The sequence below is a fragment of the Xenia sp. Carnegie-2017 genome, unplaced genomic scaffold, assembly GCF_021976095.1.
Source record: "Xenia sp. Carnegie-2017 unplaced genomic scaffold, XeniaSp_v1 HiC_scaffold_16, whole genome shotgun sequence".
Classification (NCBI taxonomy): Eukaryota; Metazoa; Cnidaria; class Anthozoa; order Malacalcyonacea; family Xeniidae; genus Xenia; species Xenia sp. Carnegie-2017.
Genome location: NW_025813469.1, coordinates 11,762,995 through 11,787,099, shown reverse-complemented (window position 1 = coordinate 11,787,099; position 24,105 = coordinate 11,762,995). Strand labels below are relative to the sequence as shown.

Here is a 24,105-nt window from a genome sequence, read left to right as displayed (position 1 = left end):
ATTTACACAGAGTTATAGTATCCTTGTTGAATACAGTTCTCTCACCACTCCACTCTTCTCTCCTCTCAATAAGTTTTCAATAAGGAACAAAGTTCATTAAAGATTTAAATGTTTCAGTCTCACAATTTAAATTACCGGGGGGTGAATGCAAGTAACGTATGCACCTACATAAAATGTGCTATGTCTTTCAAGGGGTAGGACACCTGAGAAAGCAACGGCCCTAACCCGACTTTAACAAAATTTTACACAAATAATTCTATGAAAACGCCTATACTTCTATGTTTATGTTGTTGTCTTTACAGGATGTTGTGTTGGCCAGCGGTTGCTCTGGAGCAATCGAGATAGCATTGAACGCCCTAGTTGATCGTGGTGATAACATCCTAATTCCAAGACCTGGTTTCTCTCTTTACAAATGCATCTGTGGATCGCGGAACATTGAGACACGATTATATAAACTCATTGTAAGTTTGTACAAGTTAAAGATATTACGTTTACGTTACTGCTTACGACTAAAGACTGTTTTTATTTTGTGCTAATTATGATAATGAAGGTAAAAGACTGTTCTAATAATCATGATAATGGTGATCAAAGAATATTCTTATTATGTTCTGATTGTGATAGTGGAAATCAACGACTTTTCCAATTTATTCTTCAATGAAGTCAAACAGTCAGTAGTTCAAAGGATTCCCTACAAACTAACCTTGAGTGTTGATTTGGACTTTATGTTCAAATGAATAATGATTATTTATAATTTTCAGCCTGAAAATGGTTGGGAAGCCGATTTGGAGGATATGGCTTCACTTATTGACGAGAGAACAAAGCTTATTGTCGTTGTCAACCCATCAAATCCCTGCGGTTCTGTGTACAAAAGAGAACATTTGGAAGAAATTTTGAACAGTAAATATCTCAAGACATGTACAAGTTTTTTTCGCCGATTTGATCAACAAACTTCGTGCATTCATATTGGTCTTATTTTCTTACAGTTGCTGAAAAATACCGCGTCCCAGTTCTCTGTGATGAAGTTTACGCGAATGTCGTAAGTGTTCGTTAATTGCATGTCATGTGACGACTTTTGAATTTCCCGATGCCCTAAATTTGACCGACTTTAAATACGTTCATGTTTCAATTAATGTAAGGTCATCACGATTGTAATATTCGCTTAGACATAAACGCTTCAAATTTGTGCAACCCGAAGGTGGGTTTGGTCAGGTTATGAGTGAGGCAAGCCGCCATCTTGAAAGGTTGTAAAACTTACAAGATTTACGACCAATATCTGCTTTTCTTGATTTCATATACAGTTGCAAATTTGACAGTCGAGGTTTGGTTTTTTAATTAATTGTTTGGAATGGGTTTTGAGACATCTTTCAAGATGGCGTCCTTTCCTCACGTCGACACGGCTGTTAGACATGCAGGGGGTTGGGTTCTAAATTTTATTGGTACTGCCCGAGAAGGTGATCAGGCTTGGCAACACTGAATAAGGCTTGAACTAAATTAACTTTTTCTCACATTTCCTGCAGACATTTGGCAAAGAGCCTTTCCATAGCGTGAGAAGTTTAACAAAAAATGTTCCTGTTCTAGTTGTCGGTAGCATCGCCAAAAGGTGAGAATGCTCATTTCTATTGCATTACATCATTTTAAGGAAACCATATAAACGTTGTGTGTCAATGACAGGTTCTTGGTGCCAGGCTGGCGTATCGGATGGATTGTAATTCACGACAGAATTAATTCCTTTGGTTTTAAGGTATGAATGTATCGCTTGCACAGATGTCATAATACACTGGATAGTGCAACGGCTTATATTTCATAAGTAGTGATTGAAGCCGGGCAAATTTACTTCCGGAGCCCCAAAGTAGTGAGAATCAATATGGTGTTGTATTAGAAAATATCTGGTCAAAGCTGATATCTTGCAATTACTTGCAAGTCACGACGATTACATAAACTGGTTTACTCTAATAATGAAAAAAATCAATGGGACCATAGTTTTTTAAGAAAAAGATAGCAGAATACGCCAATACATCGCTGTAAAATTGATTTCAAGAGTGGCTCGATTTGAAAGCATCAGCAGCGACGAGGGCTTAAGCTCTGGGATTTGCACAACTAAATATCATATCACAGCACAATGTGCCACAAAATGTTCAACCGAACATCGTGAATTATCTTCCGATATTTATTGTTAAGTAAAACGAGTTGGAGATTACAGTTTGAAAGATTTTTCACGATTTATATAAAGTATTAAATAATTTTAGCTGATGAAATGGTGGTTTTACAATGTTTTTAACCAGATAATTGTTGCAGAAATATGATGAAACAAGTCATAGACAATATAGAGATCAGCTTGTTGAATTGGCGCGAAAGATAGAGATATACATATTTCGTACTTTAGTCTGAGGTTTGCAAAATATCAAAGCTAATAGCATATAGTGCAAAAAAAGGATTATACATCTTTAAAAAATGCCAGACAATCGTGGCACTCAATGCTGCGCTTATGGCTGTACAAAATGCAAGAAAAAAATTAATGAGGAAGACGACGAGCTCAATCGTAGCAGCAGCGAAGGGCCATCTGACGACGAAACCTCCATTAAAAGACAGTTTCCACGAACGTTTCATCGCTAAGCTCTTTAACGTTCACATGAATAGCACTGACAAAGTTAATTTTGGGAGGGCAAAAGGCAATTACTTAATTATTTCTGATCTTAATTACTTTATATGCACACAAATTTACTTAGAATAATTGTAATGAGAGGTTGTCCCCACACCTCCCTACAACGGTGTTTATGCATGTAGTGCACTTTTTCTACATTTGTACTTGATAAACGGTAAAATAGCCACGATTTTTACTTTTGACAAGATTCCCTGCTGATCTTGAAAGAAGAAAGGTATGGATTAAAATATACACAGAGAACGTTGGACACCTAGCGCGACAAGCAGGCTGTGTTCAGATCACTTTCTGGAAAGCTGTTTTGACAGATCTGGAAAAGTTGTTAAGTTGCAAAAGATGCTGTTCCAACTCGTTTTAAACTCTTTCCACAACATATGAAAAGGTGAATAACAATTAAAGAAATATTTAGGATAATAGTTTTAGAAACAAAGATTGGAAAAAAATGATTATTTAAAAGTTGCATAACTATATACATGTAATTGTTCACACTGAGTTGCACACTGTAGCTAAAATTAGTTCTGCCTGCTACACGATATGCATGCATCGTACATCAACATGATAAAACCAATTAAGATCAGTTCGACTGTCTGCAAGATCAAAAATTTCACCAACGTATTCAGAAAACATTTAAATCTGTTAGACCACCACGACGAGAAAGCGACCTCTAATTAGGACTGTCGAGAGTGACGATGACGATCCTCCTGAGAAGAAGACAATGGTTGACGACCATGAAATAGAAGAAATGAAGAATATTTATCAGCAAAAGGTTTCAAACCTTAAAAAGAAACTTAAGTCGACCCAAGAAAAAGCAAGACGCCTTAACAAAAAAGTTACCTTACTGACGTCAGTTATAAAGCAGCTAAAAGAAAAGAATCTGATTTCCTCGTCTTGCGAAGAAATGCTGGAAAAAAATATAGCTGGTGTTTCAACAGAGCTATACAAAAAAATGATGTCAAAGACACGCCAAGGATGCAAGTACTCACCAGAACTTACGTCATTTGCATTAACTCTTCAGTTTTATTCGTCGAAAGCTTACGATTTTGTGCGCAAAACATTCAATTTAGCTTTATCTCATCCAATACAAATTCGTAAATGGTATACGAAGGTCCCTGCTGAAGCAGGATTTACACAGCCATCATTTGAAGCTTTTTTCCTTGAAAGTAAAAAATGAAGAGAAGTTAGAGTGTTCCTTAATGATCGATAAAATGGCTTTAGAAATCATGCATCATGGTATGGCAAGAAATTTCGTCGCTTTGTTGATCTCGGAAACGACGATGAAGCTGATGATTCTTCTCTTGTTGCAAAGGACGCTCTAATTTTTATGGCAGTTTGCTTGAAACAAACGTGGAAAGTTCCAATAGCCTACTTCTTTATTGATGGACTGAGCGGTGAAGAGCGCGCAAATTTGGTTGAGCTGTGCATCCAGAAACTTCACGATATCGGTGTTGATGGGATTTCTTTTGTATGTGATGGGCCATCCTGCCATTTCGCTATGTTACGAGCTCTTGCAGCAAGTATGACACCACCTCAACTACACCCATATTTCATCCATCCATCAGATAAAAACAGGAGAGGTTATGTGTTCCTTCATATTTGCCACATGATCAAGCTTATTAGGAGCACGCTGGGAGATGGCAAAATATTAGTTGATGTAGATGGTCAAAGAATATGTTGGGAGTATATTACAGAATTACAAAAGCTCCAGGATAACGAAGGCTTGAAACAAGTTGAAGAAAGTACATATAAAATGGTGGCAGCAGAAAATGAAAGTAAATTTGGCTGCCCAAACACTAAGTTCCAGGGTTTCTGTTGCAATAGAATACTGCACAAACACTCTTAAACTTCCACAATTTCAAGGATAAGAAGCCACTGTCTACTTTATTTGCCTACACACAAGACTACACACAAAGCTAACCTACACACAAGACTAACCCAACATGCCACTAATTATAATTCTAGTGCTATCTCACAACATTTACTCATGTGTCCTGACGCCAACTACATCTCACACCTTTTCTCACTTCCTGACGCTGACTCCGACCCCGATCTCACACGCGTGCCACTTAATCATTGTAATTTGTATCCAAGTAACACCAAAATCTTATATCGTAGTAAAAATAATAATCCTAATCAACTTCTCATCTTAGAAGCACTTTTGATAAAACGCGTTATGCCACAACTTAATAGTGGTCTTAAAGCTTGTAAGAAACTATCTCTATTTTAATGTTATTATATTTTAGTCTTATAGTTCTCTAATTACATAACTGTCATTTCCGCTTGTAAATATTATATAAACGTTTCGCAGCCTGCATTGTAAACTATTAATCTGATGATGTCTTGGAAATAAAGACGAAATATTACACCATCTTTTGTTTCAAACTCTTGTATTATCTTGAATATCAAGAAAACGAGATGTCCCTTTTCGGAATTTGTTTTATTTTGTATTACTTGAAATTGTCTGCTTGTCCTGGTCATTTGTAGTAAATAATGTTTCCATAATTTCGTAAAAGCACTATTGCTAATGCGCATTTAATATACACGACGACTTTTTTTAGAATAGAAGATGACATTATGACATGACGAATCAAACCCTTATACCAAGTCATCGTAATCACCTTTTTGGGATTAGATGGGATAAATGCCTTTCTCTAATCTCTAAGTTAACACTGTCCTCACACAAGCTCTGCAATTAAAAGTCGGGCGAGGGGGAGCTTACATGCTTTAGTTTGATGTTCATTTATCAATCATTTTGTTTTTATGTCCAGAATATTGTTATTTGTCAATGGCCATTTTTATATTAGAGACGTTTAATGCTTCTGGATGAACTTGGGCAAGAAATTTTTGTTCGTATGGTTATGCGTCTTCAGTGTAAAGACGGCACAAGACGCATTATACGTCACGACTAATAATCAATGGTTATGCGTCTTTAGTGTAAAGACGGGCACAAGACGCATTATACGTCACGACGAATAATCAATGGTTATGCGTCTTCAGTGTAAAGACGGGCACAAGACGCATTATACGTCACGACGAATAATCAATGGTTATGCGTCTTCAGTGTAAAGACGGGCACAAGACGCATTATACGTCACGACGAATAATAAATGGTTATGCGTCTTCAGTGTAAAGACGGGCACAAGACGCATTATACGTCACGACGAATAATCAATGGTTATGCGTCTTCAGTGTAAAGACGGACACAAGACGCATTATACGTCACGACGAATAATCAATGTTTATGCGTCTTCAGTGTAAAGACGGACACAAGACGCATTATACGTCACGACGAATAATCAATGGTTATTCGTGTCTGTAGACAAAGAATCGAACATAGGTCGTCTAGTCGTATAATGCGTCAGTCTGTATAAACACGGCACTTAGACGAATAACTAAATAAAGTGAGAGAGATTATTCTCCAAAAATCAATAAGTTTTTCTCGTAATTATCAAGTTGTTCATCTGATACTTCATTGTGCTTACAATTTGTTAACATGACACAGCGATTGATCGCAAACCTTTCTGGTAAGCTTGTGCTTTGTAGGTATGTCACATGTCTATGGATGACAGCATTCTTTAAACCAATGAAATTGGTATAATAGTTAATTCATATTACAACTTCAAAAGGCAGATCTATGAAACAGTAGAAAAAGATTATTTATCTTGGTTATAAATCAGCTATTACTAATTATGCAAGTGACTCGTAAAGTGTACATACAACCAAACACTGTGTACATCAAACATACTCTATATTGCTCAATGAATAATCAGTAATAGCATTCGTTTTCACATGACTTTCTTCGTTGCTAAGATTATTTGACTGTAGATAACCTTTGCTTTTCTCTGTAGTGACAATATAATCAAGTAGAAATTTCTTCTCGCCAGGCTTTCTCGATTGTTTAATTTCATCTTGACATGAATTTTGTACTTATGTTTCGCAGACCGGTGAGAGATGACGTCATATCATGGTGGATCTTCCAGATTAAGAGATCGATAAGGCAGTTCGTTCTTCGCCTTAGCACAATCAAGATTCAAAATGAATTCTCAAAGCTACAATACATTTTATAAAAAAAGAAAAAACTGACATCTTTGTTGCCGGCGCCAAGCATTAAAAAATAAATATTAAAGCATCCTGAAACGAAGAATATAAAAATCAGATTTAATGATTAGGATTTCAACTTTTAAGTCCGAACGCTATTTTTAAGTATCTCTGATCATTGAGATGTGACAAAATTAACCTTCTTACCTAGTATCAGTCGTCAAAAATCTTTATTGGAAAAGTTGTCGTTCATAATCTTAATTTATTTGAGCTATCTTATTGGTAAAAATGGTATTACATATTTTGTCTGGCTGCCTCAACTTTGCGTTTATTAATAGTTTAGTTTTCCAGAACATTTCAATAATTCAAATAAATATATGTAAACTGTGTATAAGGTGCATATATAAACTGTGTATTGATTTTCTTAACTTCCTAAATTATAAATCTTTAATTTTTGAGCTATCTTACTTGTAAAAGGCTGGCTGCCCCGTCTTCCTTTATGGTTATTTCAGTTAGTTTTCATGTAATTCAGGATGTTCAATAATTGAAATAAGTAATAGTAAATTGTGAAAGGTTTATTGGCATAAAGCCTCCAAGTCAAAACTTCTTTGTGTTTAATTCAGTCATAGCTAAAATAAGAAACTTGCATTTCATATTCTATTGGGTGTGAACAGAATTCAATATTTTACAATAAAAACAGCAGGTGATTAAATTCAAGCATTTATTTAACATTCCAATTTCTTTATTATCAAGCAAAAGCAAACACATCAAGTAGTTGGTTCCGTCGTTATTAATCTTTCTGAATTTGTGAAGGTATGTTGACTATAAAGTTCACCCATCATAGTGTTATTGTTTGTTCTTATGTCTAGAATTTTGTTATATTTGTCACAAAAACATGAATGTATTTGTGATGGAATTCACACTTCATATGTTTTATATTGATACGTCTGTTGATTTTGGTGGGATTTTCCAAATAACACATTGGATAATTTTTCATTTCAAAATACTGACATTTCTTGCGTTGTCAAAAACAATTAATTTCATTAGTCTTTTCAAATATCATTGGTACGGCAGGGCAAAAATCAACAAGATGAATAAAAATTATGACACGTCACAGAATTTCAGTTATGCATACATTATGTGAAATAATTTTAATTTTATCTAACATGGCTTTTATAAAGAAGAATTTTTTCCTCATTCATATAGTCATCTATCTTTTTATCTTATTCCTAACACAGATGACGACATAAAAACGTTTTACTAAGTATGTCTTTAGAAATTGCGCATACTTGGGATGAAAAGCTCATTTGTTCAAGTGATAGTACACGTGATTTTTTTCTGGTGTATAATTGTTCAACTTGTTGTAAGATAGACTATTTAAAATATTTGTTTGCGTCTAAAGTTCACAAAATTGACAAAACTTTGCATGATAAACTGTCAAGTCCAAACGCTATCAATTTTGAAGTATCTCTGATTACTGAGATGTGACAAAATTATTCTAAATTAGAGACTTCGAGATTAATTACTCTGATATTCCCATTTTAAATAAAGACTGCCCCTAAAATCTTGAGCCCCACAACTTTTACTTGCTTCTCACGCCCCTGATCAGATTATTTGTTTATCTTGTAAAAAGTTTACATTGACCATGTTTCAAAGTTGGAACGCTGACAATTTTAAAGAAGCTCTGGTTATGGATTTTCTTAACTTCCTTAATTATAAATCTTTAATTTTTGAGCTATCTTATTTGTAAAAGGCTGGCTGCCCCGTCTTTCTTTAAGATTATTTCAGTTAGTTTGTATGTAAGCCAGGATGTTCAATAATTGAACTAAATAATAGTAAATTGTGAAAGGTTTATTGGCATAAAGCTTCCAAGTCAAAACTTCTTTGAGTTTACTTCAGTCATAGCTAAAATAAGAAACTTGCATTTCATATTCTATTGGGTGTGAACAGAATTCAATATTATACAATAAAAACAGCAGGTGATTAAATTCAAGCATTATTTAACATTCCAATTTCTTTATTATCAGGCAAAAGCAAACACATCATATAATTGGTTCCGTCGTTATTAATCTTTCTAAATTTGTGAAGGTATGTTGATTTTAAAAATTACTCGCGTTTAAGTAACAGTGTATTTTAACCTTCTGATTTGATGTTTTGTGTCCATGTATCAATTGTTTTGTTTTGATGTACCGAATATTGTAGTTAAATATAACTTATAAATTAGTGCCACGTATGTTTCATATGGATAAAATTTCTTCATTTTGGTGAAAATTTCAAACACAAATAAATTTTGGATACATTGCACGAAGGAAATACGACCTTTCTCACATCAATACCAATTTGTTCTATCGTTTATTTCAAATTAAATTGATACAGCAAAGTTACAAAATTAACGTGTTGAGTCAAAATTATGACACGTCACAGAATTTCAGTTATGCATATCATTATGTGCAATAATTTTAATTTTATATAACATGACTTTTATAAAGAAGAGTTTTTCCTCATTCATTAAAATTTCAATGATGTGCTATGGAAGTTTAAACATATAAGTTTCTGCGTGGTCTTTTTTAGAATACTGCTTTAGTAAATGTGACTAATTAATATCTCACATAGTGAATTAAATTGAACCTATTGAACATTCTTAGACGCAGCATGAACATTGAAATTTTTGGTTACTTTTTTAATTATTTTACCGTCAATTACTGACAAAGCCATTTTAAGGTTTTTATGTATCGTAATATGCTAGTTTGGAAATCTTTGCACTGTATGATTTTGTTACTAAAAAGCCAATGACCATCTATCTTGTAAAAATTTACTCACTATTTTTTAAAAAAAGAGTTGTCAAAAATGAGTACGGCAAGGTTAGTACTCCAGTCCATTATGAAGTTCAATAAACCACAATCCCCTGCCTTTTTTGCGCACTCTTTTAGTCATACTAAAAATTAGCTAATAAATGGCCATAATTTTTCTACTGCCAGGCAATTTTGATCAAAATTTTGTAATGCTGTAAAATACAAAAACCGATTCCTTCAAAAAAACACTGTTCAAAACAAGTGTTCATTTTCTCTCTTTTCTTTAGAAAAAGCCAAGTTTATTACTTAGTAATATTAATTAGCTGTGTCGAGAGCTTACATCCTTCGTTTTCCTTACTTAGTCACGTGTTTCTTCCTTTCGTGACACCCGCGCGTGAATGAAGTGTAGAAGAGATTTTATCGGTTCGTGGACTAAGCGTTGCTCATTATCATACGTGTAAATTTCGCTAATTTGCTTAAAACCGTTTTCCGCTGTCGTACTTATTTCAATTATTCAATCTGTGATTGCAAAGAAGGGGGAATTCGGGTTTTTTCACTTTTCATTATTTCTGTTACAACAAGAAGATTAAAAGAGGTCTGTGTTTTGCGAGCAACTTCAGACACCAATAATCCATGAATACAAAGACAAACAGATATTTGAGAAAGGTGAATGAAATAGTTTCTTACGACTTAATTCTTATGTCGTCATATAAATTTTCAATCAATATTATAGATTCGCTATTTTTCCTTTTTGTGAAAAACCAACATTATAAAGACAAAACGCAATGTAACAAGTATATACGAAAGCAAATTTGTGACACGAAATTGTCTTTATTTGAGCAATTTTTAATTACTTAACGCATTTGGTCAGAGCAAATTGTTCTTTCTCTTCTTTATTCGTTCATTATGACTTTTTTTTATCAACATTATTAGTTTAAAGTGAATGGTTTGAACCCAGAAGTATCGTTGCATGTTTGTAGATGTACATTGTTTAGGTTAGTAGAGCCTTAAAGCCCGCCGCACACTAGCGTACTTGCCGCGCGTACTTGTTATTCGTGACAAGTTGGATCGACAAAAATTCCTAGTGTGCGCGGAAGTTTCGAACAACATTTGTCATTCGTGACAGATATTCCAAATATCAAACATGTTTGATATTTTTTGTCACGAGTAACAAAAATCCCAAGTGTGCGGCCTACGAAAAGCAAGTCCTCCTACAATGATGACACTACGCATGCGCACATTAAATTAATGTAAACACAATATGGCGGATAGCAGTGATGGCAGTGACACTAATATCAGTGACACCAACACAGATAGCAATAATGATAGTTCCTCAGAAGACGAAAAAGTTTTGCTATTGATTTTATTGTTGAGAAAGCGACGGAGACGTTTGAGAGCTGTACATCGTAAGTTGTGGACAAAGCGATGGATTCAAAGAAGACAATCGCAAGGAGTATTTAACAATGTCGTTCGAGAATTAAATGCAGAGGATCCAGAGAAATTTCGACAATTCCATCGACTTGATCGGGACTGCTTTGATAATATCTTACAATTGGTTCTGCCTTACTTTACTAAGATGGATACACACTTGAGACCAGCAGTGAAACCTTGCGAGCGTCTATCTGTAACTTTGCGTTTCCTCGCCACAGGTTCGAACTGAGGAAATATATTATCTTTTTGTTCAATTCATTCCAGTACATGAGCAACTTATTATTTATGTTATTTTAACTTAGGAGAAACATTCAGGAGTTTGTCATTCCAGTTTCGTATCGGTGAACGAACAATTTCTGAAATTGTGGAAGAGACATGCCAAGCTCTGTATATGTCTCTAAAACAACAATATTTGAAGGTAATAAAAGTTTTAAAGGACACATGCAAGCTAGAAGACAACTTTATTTTATTGTAATGCCTATAGCGTGAAAATAAGACGTACCAAGTTTCAAAGTCGTCCGCGATATATTTAAAAAGATATTTAGGGTTATAATCGGTAAAAACATGATATTCGATGACCATTGCTAAAACGCCGTGAGATTTTTTAAGTCTGGGAACTGGGAAAGAGTGACGTATTAGTTGACATAAACAAGCATCGTTCTTATATCATTCTACGACTTGCACGCAATTCTTGCACGGCTTTCGGTAGTTTGCTATTACTGTTTTTTATTTAACAAAAATTAATGGATTCTTCTGAAGAAGAAATCGATTATGATATTGTCGTCAATAACAATGAGGTACAACCTTACATGTTTGAGCCTTTGACCAACGCGCAAGGTGGTCAATAGTAATGAATACAATTCAATACAATTCTTCGTCATCGGAAAGCGAAGATAAGTACATTCACAGAATTGGAAATGTTGAATGGTTAGTTGCATTTTATTGATGCTTCATTGTTTTTCCCAAAGTAGAAAGAATGTTTTTATCTTTTAGGTGCGAGTGTGGCTTTTGTATGGTCATGAGTACAGGACGGGAAAGTATATGTTGCCAAGAGGTAAACAACACTGATCCATGGCGATCATATTTGCATCACACAACAGGAAGAGTTTGCCACAGTATGTACAAACGAAGCTGTCTTAAAAACAGCTATGGTCGTGTACACACATGACATTGGACCTATGCCTGAGAGTGAAGAAAACGAGTAAATATTACCTTAGAAGTGTAATTACGTGTATGTCGACAAGTGTATAATGCCGATAAGTATCTTAGACAAAATTTTGTATCGTTCAGAGCATTACGCTACACGGCGTACCGACAGTGGCACGGCTTGGGTGGACGGCTTGGTTGCATTGTCATTGTCGGATTCTTCATTTTCGCTTAACTCATTTGAACATTGAGAGTCTGATCCATTGTAGCTATTGCTCATCGTCGACGTGCTTTCTGTATCAGACCATACAGCGCTATCCTCAAAATGTTCAATTTCACATGACGTCGTCTGTGTGCTGTGATTTTTTGTTGAAATGAACTCAACCTCCGTACCTTAGCATAAAATTATCGTATTGATTTTTCACAAAAATCAAAACGGCCGGAATGGAAAGTCTATACCTCTACTTATCACATTTGGCACTTTTGTTTGAGTGGTTCTTGACCTTACGTGTTTTTGCGGACGGATTGTTATGGCTGCTTGGCATTTCACATTGCGCTTCTAAGGTACGTTAAGAATTTTTTATGAGTTAAAATAACAAAGAAAAGATCAAACGACATTAGTCTGAATTAGTTACCACTGTATATGTTTGTGTTTCGCTGTCTACATATATTTTGACATCATTCATCTTAGACAAACTTCCTTTGAGGTAAAACGCACAAACATTTCGAGCCGATGTCGACACATCGTGGTCGTCGTCTACAAGAAAGTCGTCATGTTCTGCAAGAACGTCGTCAATAATCTAAAATTATAAAATTGTCTTCAATTTGGTAATGCTATATAGCTTAGTTTTTGATAAATGTAAACAAATATTGCTAACTATAACTATAATATTCACCTCTTGCCTTCGTCTCTTCTCAAATGCAGCTCTAACATTTGTTGGCTGCTTCCTTTTAGATGCTACACTTTTGGGTTCCACAGAGTATTCAAAAATCGTGGGTACAGCATCCTTCTTAAGGCGAAGCCGTCCTGCTGTCCATCCTACTGATTGCATCGCTTCAAAATTTTGCACGAAGCACGAACTCGAAATGTTGCGAGCACAATTTTGAGCTCTTTGTTGGCTTCCAATTTTGCGTCGGATTTTTCAATCCAAATATCTCGCATGCGCTTGTTTTCTTTGCTGCGTTTCGTGGTTCTTAGAAGAACCGTTTTTACAATTAAATGCGGCACAATAATCCATATTTTCAATGCTAAATTGTCGTGTTGTTAAGAAGTTACCAATATATTTTGAACGAAGCGCGCAATTGACCGCGTTTAGCGAATGTCAACTATTACGTCACAACGACATCGGTAGCTGTCGCTAGCTCGTCGGGCATTTTTCAATACGTTATCATTAAAGCATCAACTTTAAACCTCCATATCTTCAAAAGTATTTATCCTTTGAGTCTCAAACTTTGGTGAACTATTAGTTGGAGCTATACCTTCATGTAAAGTATAAAAATAACAATCCGAATTTTATGTTGCATGTGTCCTTTAATAGGCAATATATTGAACATGTCACTTTGAAATAAACTTTAGACAAGTTATGTTTAGATAATACAAATATGTTTACAAATGGTTGTCAAGTGTTGTGTTGTTCAATGTTCATGTACATTGGATGGAGACTGAATAGAAGGAGAAGAAAACTGAAACTGCCTAGTGTTGTCTGCAACTTGTGGAGTTGGATGGAATCCAGTGTGCTGTCTTGGGAATGGGAGACTGTAATGTTGATTATTCAGTTGAGATTGAAATCTTGAAACTATATCATCAACTTTGGATCTATTTGTTGGGTGGTTTAATGGCCAAAAAGTTTGATCTTGTGAAGAAGTAGGTGTTGCCATTCCAAAAGTCTACCTAGTCAAAAGCTCTCCACTTTGTGCTTGGAACAAAATGTTATTGATGTGATGTTGAGCCACAAAACGTACTTTGGGTTCTAGTTCTGCTAATGTGTAGGATACATATCGACGAAAAGTATCCGTTTGGTTCTTTCGTTTATTGTCAGTTTTTAGTTTCTTATTTTGCTTTTCTGACATTGACTTAGCCGGTCCTTTGATGAGATGGTATTCTTCTTCTGCTTCTTTTCTACTATTTTAACTGAAATGGCTCTTTAGTTGATCTTGTTAAGGAATGTCAATCTCATCCCTCCAAAGGAGTTGGACTTGGTGTTTCTATATTAGCTTGATAAGACATGTTATCATCAGCAACACTTTTTCTATCAGGTTGATCAATTATGCTAGTATCTGATGGAGAGTCACAGTCTCTAAAATGTTTTATGAAAATATAATTTAAATGTTATTTTTAGACTCCAACTTCTGCTAATGAATGGTTAGAAATATCGAAAGATTTTGAAAGGAAGTGGAACTATCCGTTTTGTATTGGGGCACTTTATGGGAAGCATATTGCCATACAACAGCCTGTTTCAAGTGGTTCAGAATTTTTAACTACAAACATTTCTTTTAGTGTATTGCTAGTGGCTCTTGTTGATGCTAACTATAAGTTTTATACGTGAGTGTTGGTGCCTCAGGGCGGGCTGGAGATAGTGGTGTGTACAACGAATCAACTCTGAAAAAGCATTGGATCAGAACACTCTAGATTCTGGCACTACCTGTCCTCTTCAACCAAATTCAGTATGTAAAGTACATTATATTGTTGCAGATGATGCTTTTTCCATGAGCAAAGCATTAATGAAGCCCTATCCTCATAGTGGTGGAAAATGCTTTTGGAATTTTTGCTCATAGGTGGCGTGTGTTTCTTACAACATTACGATTAAGTAAATGGTTTGAACCCGGGAGTATCGTTATATGTTTGTAAATGATGATCGTCCAGGTTAATAAAGTCCTGAGAAGGACTGTTTTTGATGTTGTTGACTGACGTTTCGACAACCTTAGCGGTAGTCATCTTCAGAGTCAAATGAGGAGTAAACGTCAGGTTAGCCGTATTTGTTGTCTGGTTCTTACGTCATTGTATTGTGTGTACAGGAAATGCAGGAAATGTGTATTGTCATTGTGGATTAGTGTGAAGTGAAATATTTTATTTTAGTTGTGATGTGTGATTTAGGTGTGACGTTTTAGTAGTTGTGAGGGTGTCAATTGTGTATTGTCATTGTGAATTAGTTTGAAGTGTAATGTTTTTAGTTGATCGTTTGTTTGTATTGTGAATAAGTCGTTTGTAAGGTGCCGATAATTGCTGTGATCTGTTCAGGGGGGTTTGTTCCAAGTTGGTATACCAACTTTCTAATGTAAGCCGTTGTCTATAGTCAGTACTGTAAGTGATGCATTTTGCCGAGTCCCAGTCAATGTTGTGCTTTGTGATTCGGTGATGTTCGGCAATGTGATTAGTTTTGTCTTGTTTCTTAGTAGCTCGTTTGTGCTCAGTAAGTCTTATGTTTAAGTTCCTGCCAGTTTCCGATATAGAGGGTGGCAGTCGGAGCAGTTTATTTTGTAAACTGCACCTTGTCGTTCGTTGGGTTGTTCTTTGTCCTTTATGTTCGTTAGTACTTGTCGTAATGTTGTGATTGGTTTATGTGCGACACGTATGTTGTATGGTCGTAAGATACGCGAGATAGTCTCAGACGTACCTTTGATGTAAGGTATCGTTGCTGTTGTCACTGAGTTGTTCGTTTCGTTGGGTTTTGGGTTTGTAAGTGTTGCGTTTGATAAAGTCAGAGTTATAGTTGTTTTGTCAAAACACGTTTGAGATAGTTGTTTTCGTTTTGTAGAGCGTCCGGTGAATCACATATGATTTGTGCACGTCTTGTTAATGTTCTGATTGTGGTGGCTTTGTGTGATGTAGGGTTGTAAGATGATTGGTCTAGTAGTCGGTCAGTATGTGTTGGCTTGCGATAAACTGTTGTTCCTAGTTTTTGATTGTCATGTTTTACCAAACAGTCGAGAAAAGGAAGAGTTCCGTTTTCTTCGACATCTTTGGTAAATTGTATGGCTGTTCTGTTTGTTGATGTGAGTATGGAAGTCATCAATCTCGTCTGCATGTAGTGCTGTGATTGTGTCATCTACGTAGCGAAACCAAAAAGGTAGTGCATGTTTGTAAGTCATGAGTGCCCGTTCCTCTATAGATTGCATTACAATTTCAGCAACTACAACAGAAACGGGCGAGCCCATTGCTGTCCCAAGTAATTGTTTGTAGTGTGTTCCTTTGTATTGGAAGTAAGTCGAGGTGAGGCAGAGCTCTAGTAACTCCATAATGTCTTCTGTCGGTAATGGCAGTACGTCCATGGTGTTTGTAATGAGGGTTTTTGTACAAGTAAGTGCCAGATTAAGTGGAATACTGGTGAACAAAATGGACGCACTTGTTAACGACAGACAAACGTACGAACAACTCAAACGAGACCCAACACCATCACTAGTACGCAAACTTAACAGCAAGATCTTCTCTATGAGAAAATCTAACATTATATCTGAACGTATTTACTATCGACTCAGATGTTCAGTACCACGACCACCCAGACTATACGGACTACCAAAACTTCACAAACCACAAATACCCATGCGACCAATTGTATCATTCTGTGGTTCGCCTACTTACGAACTTTCAAAGTACTTGACCAACATACTGCAACCACTTACAAACAAATCAAAACACAAGCTATAATCCACTGAAACTTTCATTAAAAAACTGTGCAATATACAAATACCAGACAACTATATACTAGTGTCTTTTGATGTGAAATCACTGTTCACCAGTATTCAACTTAATCTGGCACTTACTTGTACAAAAACCCTCATTACAAACACCATGGACGTACTGCCATTACCGACAGAAGACATTATGGAGTTACTAGAGCTCTGCCTCACCTCGACTTACTTCCAATACAAAGGAACACACTACAAACAATTACTTGGGACAGCAATGGGCTCGCCCGTTTCTGTTGTAGTTGCTAAAATTGTAATGCAATCTATAGAGGAACGGGCACTCATGACTTACAAACATGCACTACCTTTTTGGTTTCGCTACGTAGATGACACAATCACAGCACTACATGCAGACGAGATTGATGACTTCCATACTCACATCAACAAACAGAACAGCCACATACAATTTACCAAAGATGTCGAAGAAAACGGAACTCTTCCTTTTCTCGACTGTTTGTAAAACATGACAATCAAAAACTAGGAACAACAGTTTATCGCAAGCCAACACATACTGACCGACTACTAGACCAATCATCTTACAACCCTACATCACACAAAGCCACCACAATCAGAACATTAACAAGACGTGCACAAATCATATGTGATTCACCGGACGCTCTACAAACGAAAACAACTATCTCAAACGTGTTTTGACAAAACAACTATAACTCTGACTTTATCAAACGCAACACTTACAAACCCAACGAACCCAACGAAACGAACAACTCAGTGACAACAGCAACGATACCTTACATCAAAGGTACGTCTGAGACTATCTCGCGTATCTTACGACCATACAACATACGTGTCGCACATAAACCAATCACAACATTACGACAAGTACTAACGAACATAAAGGACAAAGAACAACCGAACGACAAGGTGCAGTTTACAAAATAAACTGCTCCGACTGCCACGCCTCCTATATCGGGGAAACTGGCAGGAACTTAAACATAAGACTTACTGAGCACAAACGAGCTACTAAGAAACAAGACAAAACTAATCACATTGCCGAACATCACCGAATCACAAAGCACAACATTGACTGGGACTCGGCAAAATGCATCACTTACAGTACTGACTATAGACAACGGCTTACATTAGAAAGTTGGTATACCAACTTGGAACAAACCCCCCTGAACAGATCACAGCAATTATCGGCACCTTACAAACGACTTATTCACAATACAAACAAACGATCAACTAAAAACATTACACTTCAAACTAATTCACAATGACAATACACAATTGACACCCTCACACTACAACTGAAAACGTCACACCTAAATCACACATCACAACTAAAAATAAAATATTTCACTTCACACTAATCCACAATGACAATACACATTTCCTGCACATTTCCTGTACACACAATACAATGACGTAAGAACCAGACAACAAATACGGCTAACCTGACGTTTACTCCTCATTTGACTCTGAAGATGACTACCGCTAAGGTTGTCGAAACGTCAGTCAACAACATCAAAAACAGTCCTTCTCAGGACTTTATTAACCTGGACGATCATCATTTACAAACACATTACGATTAAGTCCAAAGAAGGTTACACAGTTGATTTTAGCAGCCTGCTGTCTGCACAACTACTTAGTGGAAAAACAAAAATCAACATACACAGCAGCTGCAGATGTTGAAAACAGAGACCATAGCATTTCAAATGGGCCATGGAGAGGTGATCCATGCTTAGCTAGTTTAAACAAATTTAATTCAGATAGGAACCCATCAAGAAATGCTAAAACACAACGTGAGTATCTGACCACATTCTTTAATGGCAATGGCTCAGTCCCATGGCAGGATCTTATGATCAAATGAACAGTTTAGATGCAGACTTTTTAATGCATTCCAGGTTAATATTGGTTATTGTTAAATTAAATATTTAAATTAAAAATAAATATTTCATGATATTAAAATAAAACTTTTCATCTCTCCCTGTTTCTCATCAACATCTAAATGGACATAAACAGGAACAATATGCACTAATACATAAATTCATGTATCTGATTTACATGTTGATGATCCATAAATTTTTCTACTTTCCTTTTTACAGATTTTCTAGCACAAAAATATATGCCATATAGTATCAATGAGAAAATTTGGCAACATGTAACCAAACAATTTGATGTGTCTAATTTAATGCTTGCACAAATGCTACTTACAGAATCCATATTGGATATAGGGACTCTTGTTGCAATGTAAGGTGCCAGAAACTGCAGCTTTTCCAACAACCAGGTTCCTCTCTTTGTCGGATTTTTCCGTGCACTTCCACTTGGAGCAATCTTTTTAGCCCTTGTATAACTGTTCCTGAGGGACTTCAGCTTAGCTTTTACCCATTCAACTGCAATATACAGATGATATAATATAAGGGGAATACAGCACATGGCAAAGATTCATAACTTACCAGTTTGTCCTAACTTTTCTGCAATATTTTGATAAGCTTTCTCGCGTGCATCACGGTTCTGGAAGTCGGACGATCGCACATCGTATAAACACCGATAATCTGGCCAGATATCAACCAACTGGTCTTCTAAGATAGCTTCCGTAACAATTTCACTACATTCGTTCTGATTTAACGTGTCAATGCTATCCGCCATATTGTGTTTACATTAATTTAATATGCGCATGCGTAGTGTCATTTTGTAGGAGGACTTGCTTTTCGTCGGCCGCACACTTGGGATTTTTGTTACTCGTGACAAAAAATATCAAACATGTTTGATATTTGGAATATCTGTCACGAATGACAAATGTTGTTCGAAACTTCCGCGCACACTAGGAATTTTTGTCGATCCGACTTGTCACGAATAACAAGTACGCGCGGCAAGTACGCTAGTGTGCGGCGGGCTTTAGAAAGACTGCTGTTGCTGATGTTGAATGACCTTTCGACAACATTAGCGGTAGTCATCTTCAGATCGAGTCAAGTGAGGAGTCAGGTTAGCGGTATTTGTTGTCTTGCTCATACGTCATCGTATTGTCTGTAAAGGAAATGTGTGGGTATCAATTGTGTATTGTCATCTGAAAGTAATGTTTGAGGTTGTGAATAGATCGTTTTCGTAAAGTGCGGTAATTGTTGTGATCTGATCATTGGATTTGTTCTAAGTTGGTATACCAACTTTCTAAAGTAAAGCCCCCATTGTCTGTAGTCAGTGCTGTAGTCCCCCACTCATTCTAAATGTCACACTGTAATCTCCCGCTTACCCTATGCCACTAAAGCGTTTGATATCTGACTCATCTGTCACGAATGACAAATGTTGTTCAAAACTTCCGCGCACACTAGGAAATTTTGTCGATCACACTTGTCACGAATAACAAGTACGCGTGGCAAGTTTACCAGTGTGCGGCTGGCTTAAGCTTCCATTGTCTGTAGTCAGTGCTGTAAGTAATGCATTTTACCGAGTCCAGTTGATTGTTGTGTTTTGTCAGTTGGTGATGTTCAGTAACGTTTAAGTTCCTATCAGTCACACCGAAGTATAAGACGTGGCAATCAGAGCAGTTTATTCTGTAAACTGCACCTTAGCGCTCGTTTGATTGTTTTTTGTCTTTGACGTTTGCTAGCACTTGTCATAGTGTGTCGTAGTGTTGTGATTGGTTTATGTGCGACACGTATGTTTTATGGTCGTAAAGATACGCGAGATAGTCTCAGACGTACCGTTGAAATAAGGTATCGTTGCTGCTGTTGTTGTGTTGCTCGCTTCGTTGGGTTCATTGGAATCATTGTGTTTGTAAGTGTTGCGTTTGATGAAGTCAAAGAAACTATAGTCCTTACTCACACTATGCCACACTGCAGTAACCCACTCACCCTCTGTATCACTATGTAGTCCCCTACTCACTCTATGTCGAACTTTAGTCCCCACTCACTCTATGTCACACTGTCGCCCCCATTCACTCTATGTCACACTGAAGTGTCCCACTCACCCTATGTGACCATCTGTAGTCCCCCACTCTCCCTTTGTCATACTGTAACCCCCCACTCACACTATGGCATACTGTAATCTCCTACTCAAACTATGTGTCACACTGTCGTCCCCCACTTATCCTATGTGTAACTCTGTAGTCCTCCACTCACTCTATATGTCACACTGTACTTTCCCACTCACCCTATGCCACTAAAGCGGAACTTGAGATTTTTGTGAACTTTGCAAATGCATGATTGAAGATGCATGAACGACAGTCTACGACGCAGAATAAATTGCTTTTCAAAATATAGAAAATTTCCCTAACATTGCAAAGGTCATTCGACAAACTGAAGATTGTCAACGTTATCAATAAAACCTAAGCACTAGCTGCACTAAGTATCATTGAATGAATTCTGTTGAAAAGGTCAAAGTGAGTTTAGTCTTATAAATTAAAGCACGACGTACTGATCGACACAAACTATTGTAACAACAAATACAATAAATAATATAGATGCGAAAATAATAAACTAGAGCAGAATCAGCCAGAAAAATGGTAACGGTTTCCACACAGAATTTCCCTCATTATTGTTATTTTTCCTAATTTGAATAAACTTTCCTTTTCTTTTAAAAGCTCTCACTTCGATGTATTTACCTCGTTTTTGCTTTTTTACTTTCGTCAATTGACAATGTAGACTTCCAGCCACATTTAATATTAGCTAATAAATACACTTTACAAGTCGCTACACACATCAATTTTCATGTCTTCAAACACACACAAACGTTACAGAAACGATGAAATAACGGGACTAAATAGTGGACTATAAATATCATCTACTCTTTGTAAAACCTTATTGCAGATCTAGGATAATTTTGTAGGAATGGTGCTCTAGCTTTTATAAGATCTTATTCGATCTGTTTAATTTCACGTTTGTCAAAAATGATTGCTAAATCACAAAAATACAGTACGCGCGTTCAGCGGTATTCTCAAGAAAATAGTCATTTAGTGTCATGTAAATTGTTGTAAAGTAACTCTTGAATATTTGCCGGTAAACTACCATTAAATCAACAACATAGCAGAAGCATTAAGTTTATTTTGGGTTTTGTTCGTATTTTAAAATTCCCTTTATTTTTCTCTCATTATCGATTTCTACTCTTTCCAATGTAATTTGCAAAATTTTCTTGCAAAGGTAAAAATCTGATTTATAGAAAATGCTGTAAATCGTTGCTGTAATTATATTAATATATATTAATATGATTGGTTGAAATTTGAAAAGAAATAAAGCATTTTATTTAAATGGAGTGATCATACAAGCACAGCTAATTTTATTAATGTTTTTGCTTTTGACAGAGACGCAATAGATTTATACACAAGCTCTACGAGTACAAATCATCAAAACGCGATGCCTTATAATAAATTACTGCTCGCTCTATTTCAATTTTTGACGAACAAAGCCCGAGATACTGCAGCAGACAGGCTAGAAAACGGTGACGTTGGTAATGAAGGATTTCGCGAATTTATTATACGAGATTTACACGACATCAAAACAAAGCTAAATAATCTTTCGAAAATAGACCTTTCTTCCAGTTTGAACTACTTGGAGGAAGGATTTCTTCTATTTTTTAAATGCATTGACAAAGTAGAAAGTGATAAAGAATGTGTAGAAGCAAGTAATAATGATGAGTCTCAGGCAGCTTGTACTGCCATCACCACCAGTGCAATACAACATTCAAAGGATTTTGAAATGGCAAAAAAACTATTTGAAAAATCCCGTGATAAAGCAACGGATGTTTTCAACAACAAAAATTTAAGCTTGGAGGACAGAATATTTGCCATTTTTGTTAAGATCATGGCACAAATTTTTGAATGCCCGGAGCGTCAAGAGATTGTCATTGATTTATGTTTATCTTATATAAAAAGGCTGCATGAATTGGACGGTGTTCGTCAAATGTTCTCTGTTTCTATCGGTGGTGGCATGAGAGCGATGTTCAAAAAATCCCAAAGAATGGAAAACATGAAATCTGTCATTCTTCTCAACCATCATTTATATCAGTTCATTGCAAGGATCAACAACAATCATGATCATTTATCAACTTGGCCAAGTATTGAACTTGGAGACGGAAAAATGTTTAATCCAATACAGGACTGGCGCAAGGAATTCGCTGTCGAGTCTTGGTATAAAATCTTGATTGAATCTTCCCAAGAAATGGAAAAAATGAAAACCATGATGTTTGAACTTTTGGACAAGATGACTATAAATGAAAATTTTTCTCCAACATTGACATCACCTGTTGAATTAGTTATGGATTTATTAATAAATGATATTTTGGTTGCTGGAGGCAACAGAAAGAGTGTTGAAATTTTTTCATGGAAGGAGGAGAAATGGTTTAAAATTGCATCAATGGAAAATAACCACAGGTGTGCTTCATCATTTATTTGTAATGACAATTTATTTGTTGTTGGAGGAAGGGACTGCAAGTCAATGGAAACATTGAATATAAAACAATTAACTTTGACAAGGAGGACATTTCACACAGAGCTTCCTTATGTATTTCGGGGTCATCAAACTGTTGTTTGTAAGGAACAAATCCTTCACATTGGAGGACGCATTGAAGAACTCATTGCAGTACTCAATGAGAGCGAAGGAACATCAGATTTGATCAGTGAAATAAAGATTACTGGTGCAACATCTTATGTTTTTAAAGAGTTGTGTCATATGCCTGAACCACGTTATGGCCATGGAGCTGTTGTTGATGATGATAAAGTACTTATTTTTGGGGGAATGGGAAAAGATAACCAAGTTTTGTCAAGTGTTTTGGAGTTTCATCCAAGGACTCTTACATTTAAAGAAATGCCTCCATTACCTCATCCATTGTATGGAATGGCAACAGTTCAATGGAGAGATCAAGTTGTTCTTCTTGGAGGTAAAGATGATGGAAGAGAAAAGTTGAACAGTGTTATCATGTATGGCAGCAATACAGGTAAGATTACAGTCTTACCATCCATGTTGGAAAAGAGAAGTTGGTGTTGTGCAGTTATAACTGGTGAAACAATTGTTGTCATGGGAGGTGTGGAAAATTCATGGAAAGATCTTAAATCAGTGGAGTGTTTCGAAATGGGAAGCAGTTCTTCATGGACACATCTTCCTTCAATGAACGAATCACGAGATGGAGCTATTGCTGAAGTTTTGCCTTTTGGACAAAAGTATGTCTAAGACACGAAATTTCATTAAGTTATGTAACGTTATAACTCATCAATGTTCGTTTGGACTACATTGGATGATAAATTTGTAAAATTTAAAATGTATTGTTCAAAAGTTCATATAATCATTAACTATTTTGATAAATTTCTATAATAGGTGAATGGCTTTTGTATCTAAGTAAGTCTTAGTTTTTAGAGGATAGTTTATACCTTTTTCTTTTCCTTGTTTCATTGCAGTTTATTGACCA

General features: G+C 36.0%; 2 protein-coding genes and 1 long non-coding RNA gene across 6 annotated transcripts in view; all 3 read left to right on the top strand.

Annotated features, from left to right (window-relative positions):
* Positions 1 to 540: 540 nt before the first annotated feature.
* On the top strand, positions 541 to 24,007 carry LOC124437497 (tyrosine aminotransferase-like). Of its 3 annotated transcripts, none has more exons than XM_046987462.1 (5): positions 541 to 897; positions 984 to 1,036; positions 1,518 to 1,600; positions 1,672 to 1,741; positions 6,597 to 7,507. In XM_046987462.1, the coding sequence occupies exons 1-5, from the start codon at positions 738 to 740 to the stop codon at positions 6,609 to 6,611; spliced, it is 381 nt and encodes a 126-aa protein (XP_046843418.1). In that variant the 5' UTR covers positions 541 to 737; the 3' UTR covers positions 6,612 to 7,507. The 3 variants fall into 3 exon arrangements, with proteins under 3 accessions (XP_046843418.1, XP_046843419.1, XP_046843417.1); XM_046987463.1 differs by lacking the exon at positions 6,597 to 7,507 and adding an exon at positions 2,849 to 2,988; XM_046987461.1 differs by lacking the exons at positions 541 to 897; positions 984 to 1,036; positions 1,518 to 1,600; positions 1,672 to 1,741 and adding exons at positions 5,109 to 6,180; positions 22,007 to 24,007.
* LOC124436079 overlaps positions 9,542 to 24,105 on the top strand; it is an 87,522-nt gene continuing 72,958 nt past the window's right edge. Inside the window, exons 1-2 of the mRNA XM_046986007.1 lie at positions 9,542 to 9,555; positions 10,082 to 10,152. Coding sequence (XP_046841963.1) covers positions 9,542 to 9,555; positions 10,082 to 10,152 — 85 coding nt within the window. The remainder of the gene's footprint in view (positions 9,556 to 10,081; positions 10,153 to 24,105) is intronic.
* LOC124437510 lies at positions 11,939 to 12,812 on the top strand. Of its 2 annotated transcripts, none has more exons than XR_006945743.1 (3): positions 11,939 to 12,118; positions 12,208 to 12,627; positions 12,755 to 12,792. It is a non-coding gene; the product is annotated as an uncharacterized LOC124437510 (long non-coding RNA). The 2 variants fall into 2 exon arrangements; XR_006945742.1 differs by having other exon boundaries at positions 11,941 to 12,118; positions 12,771 to 12,812.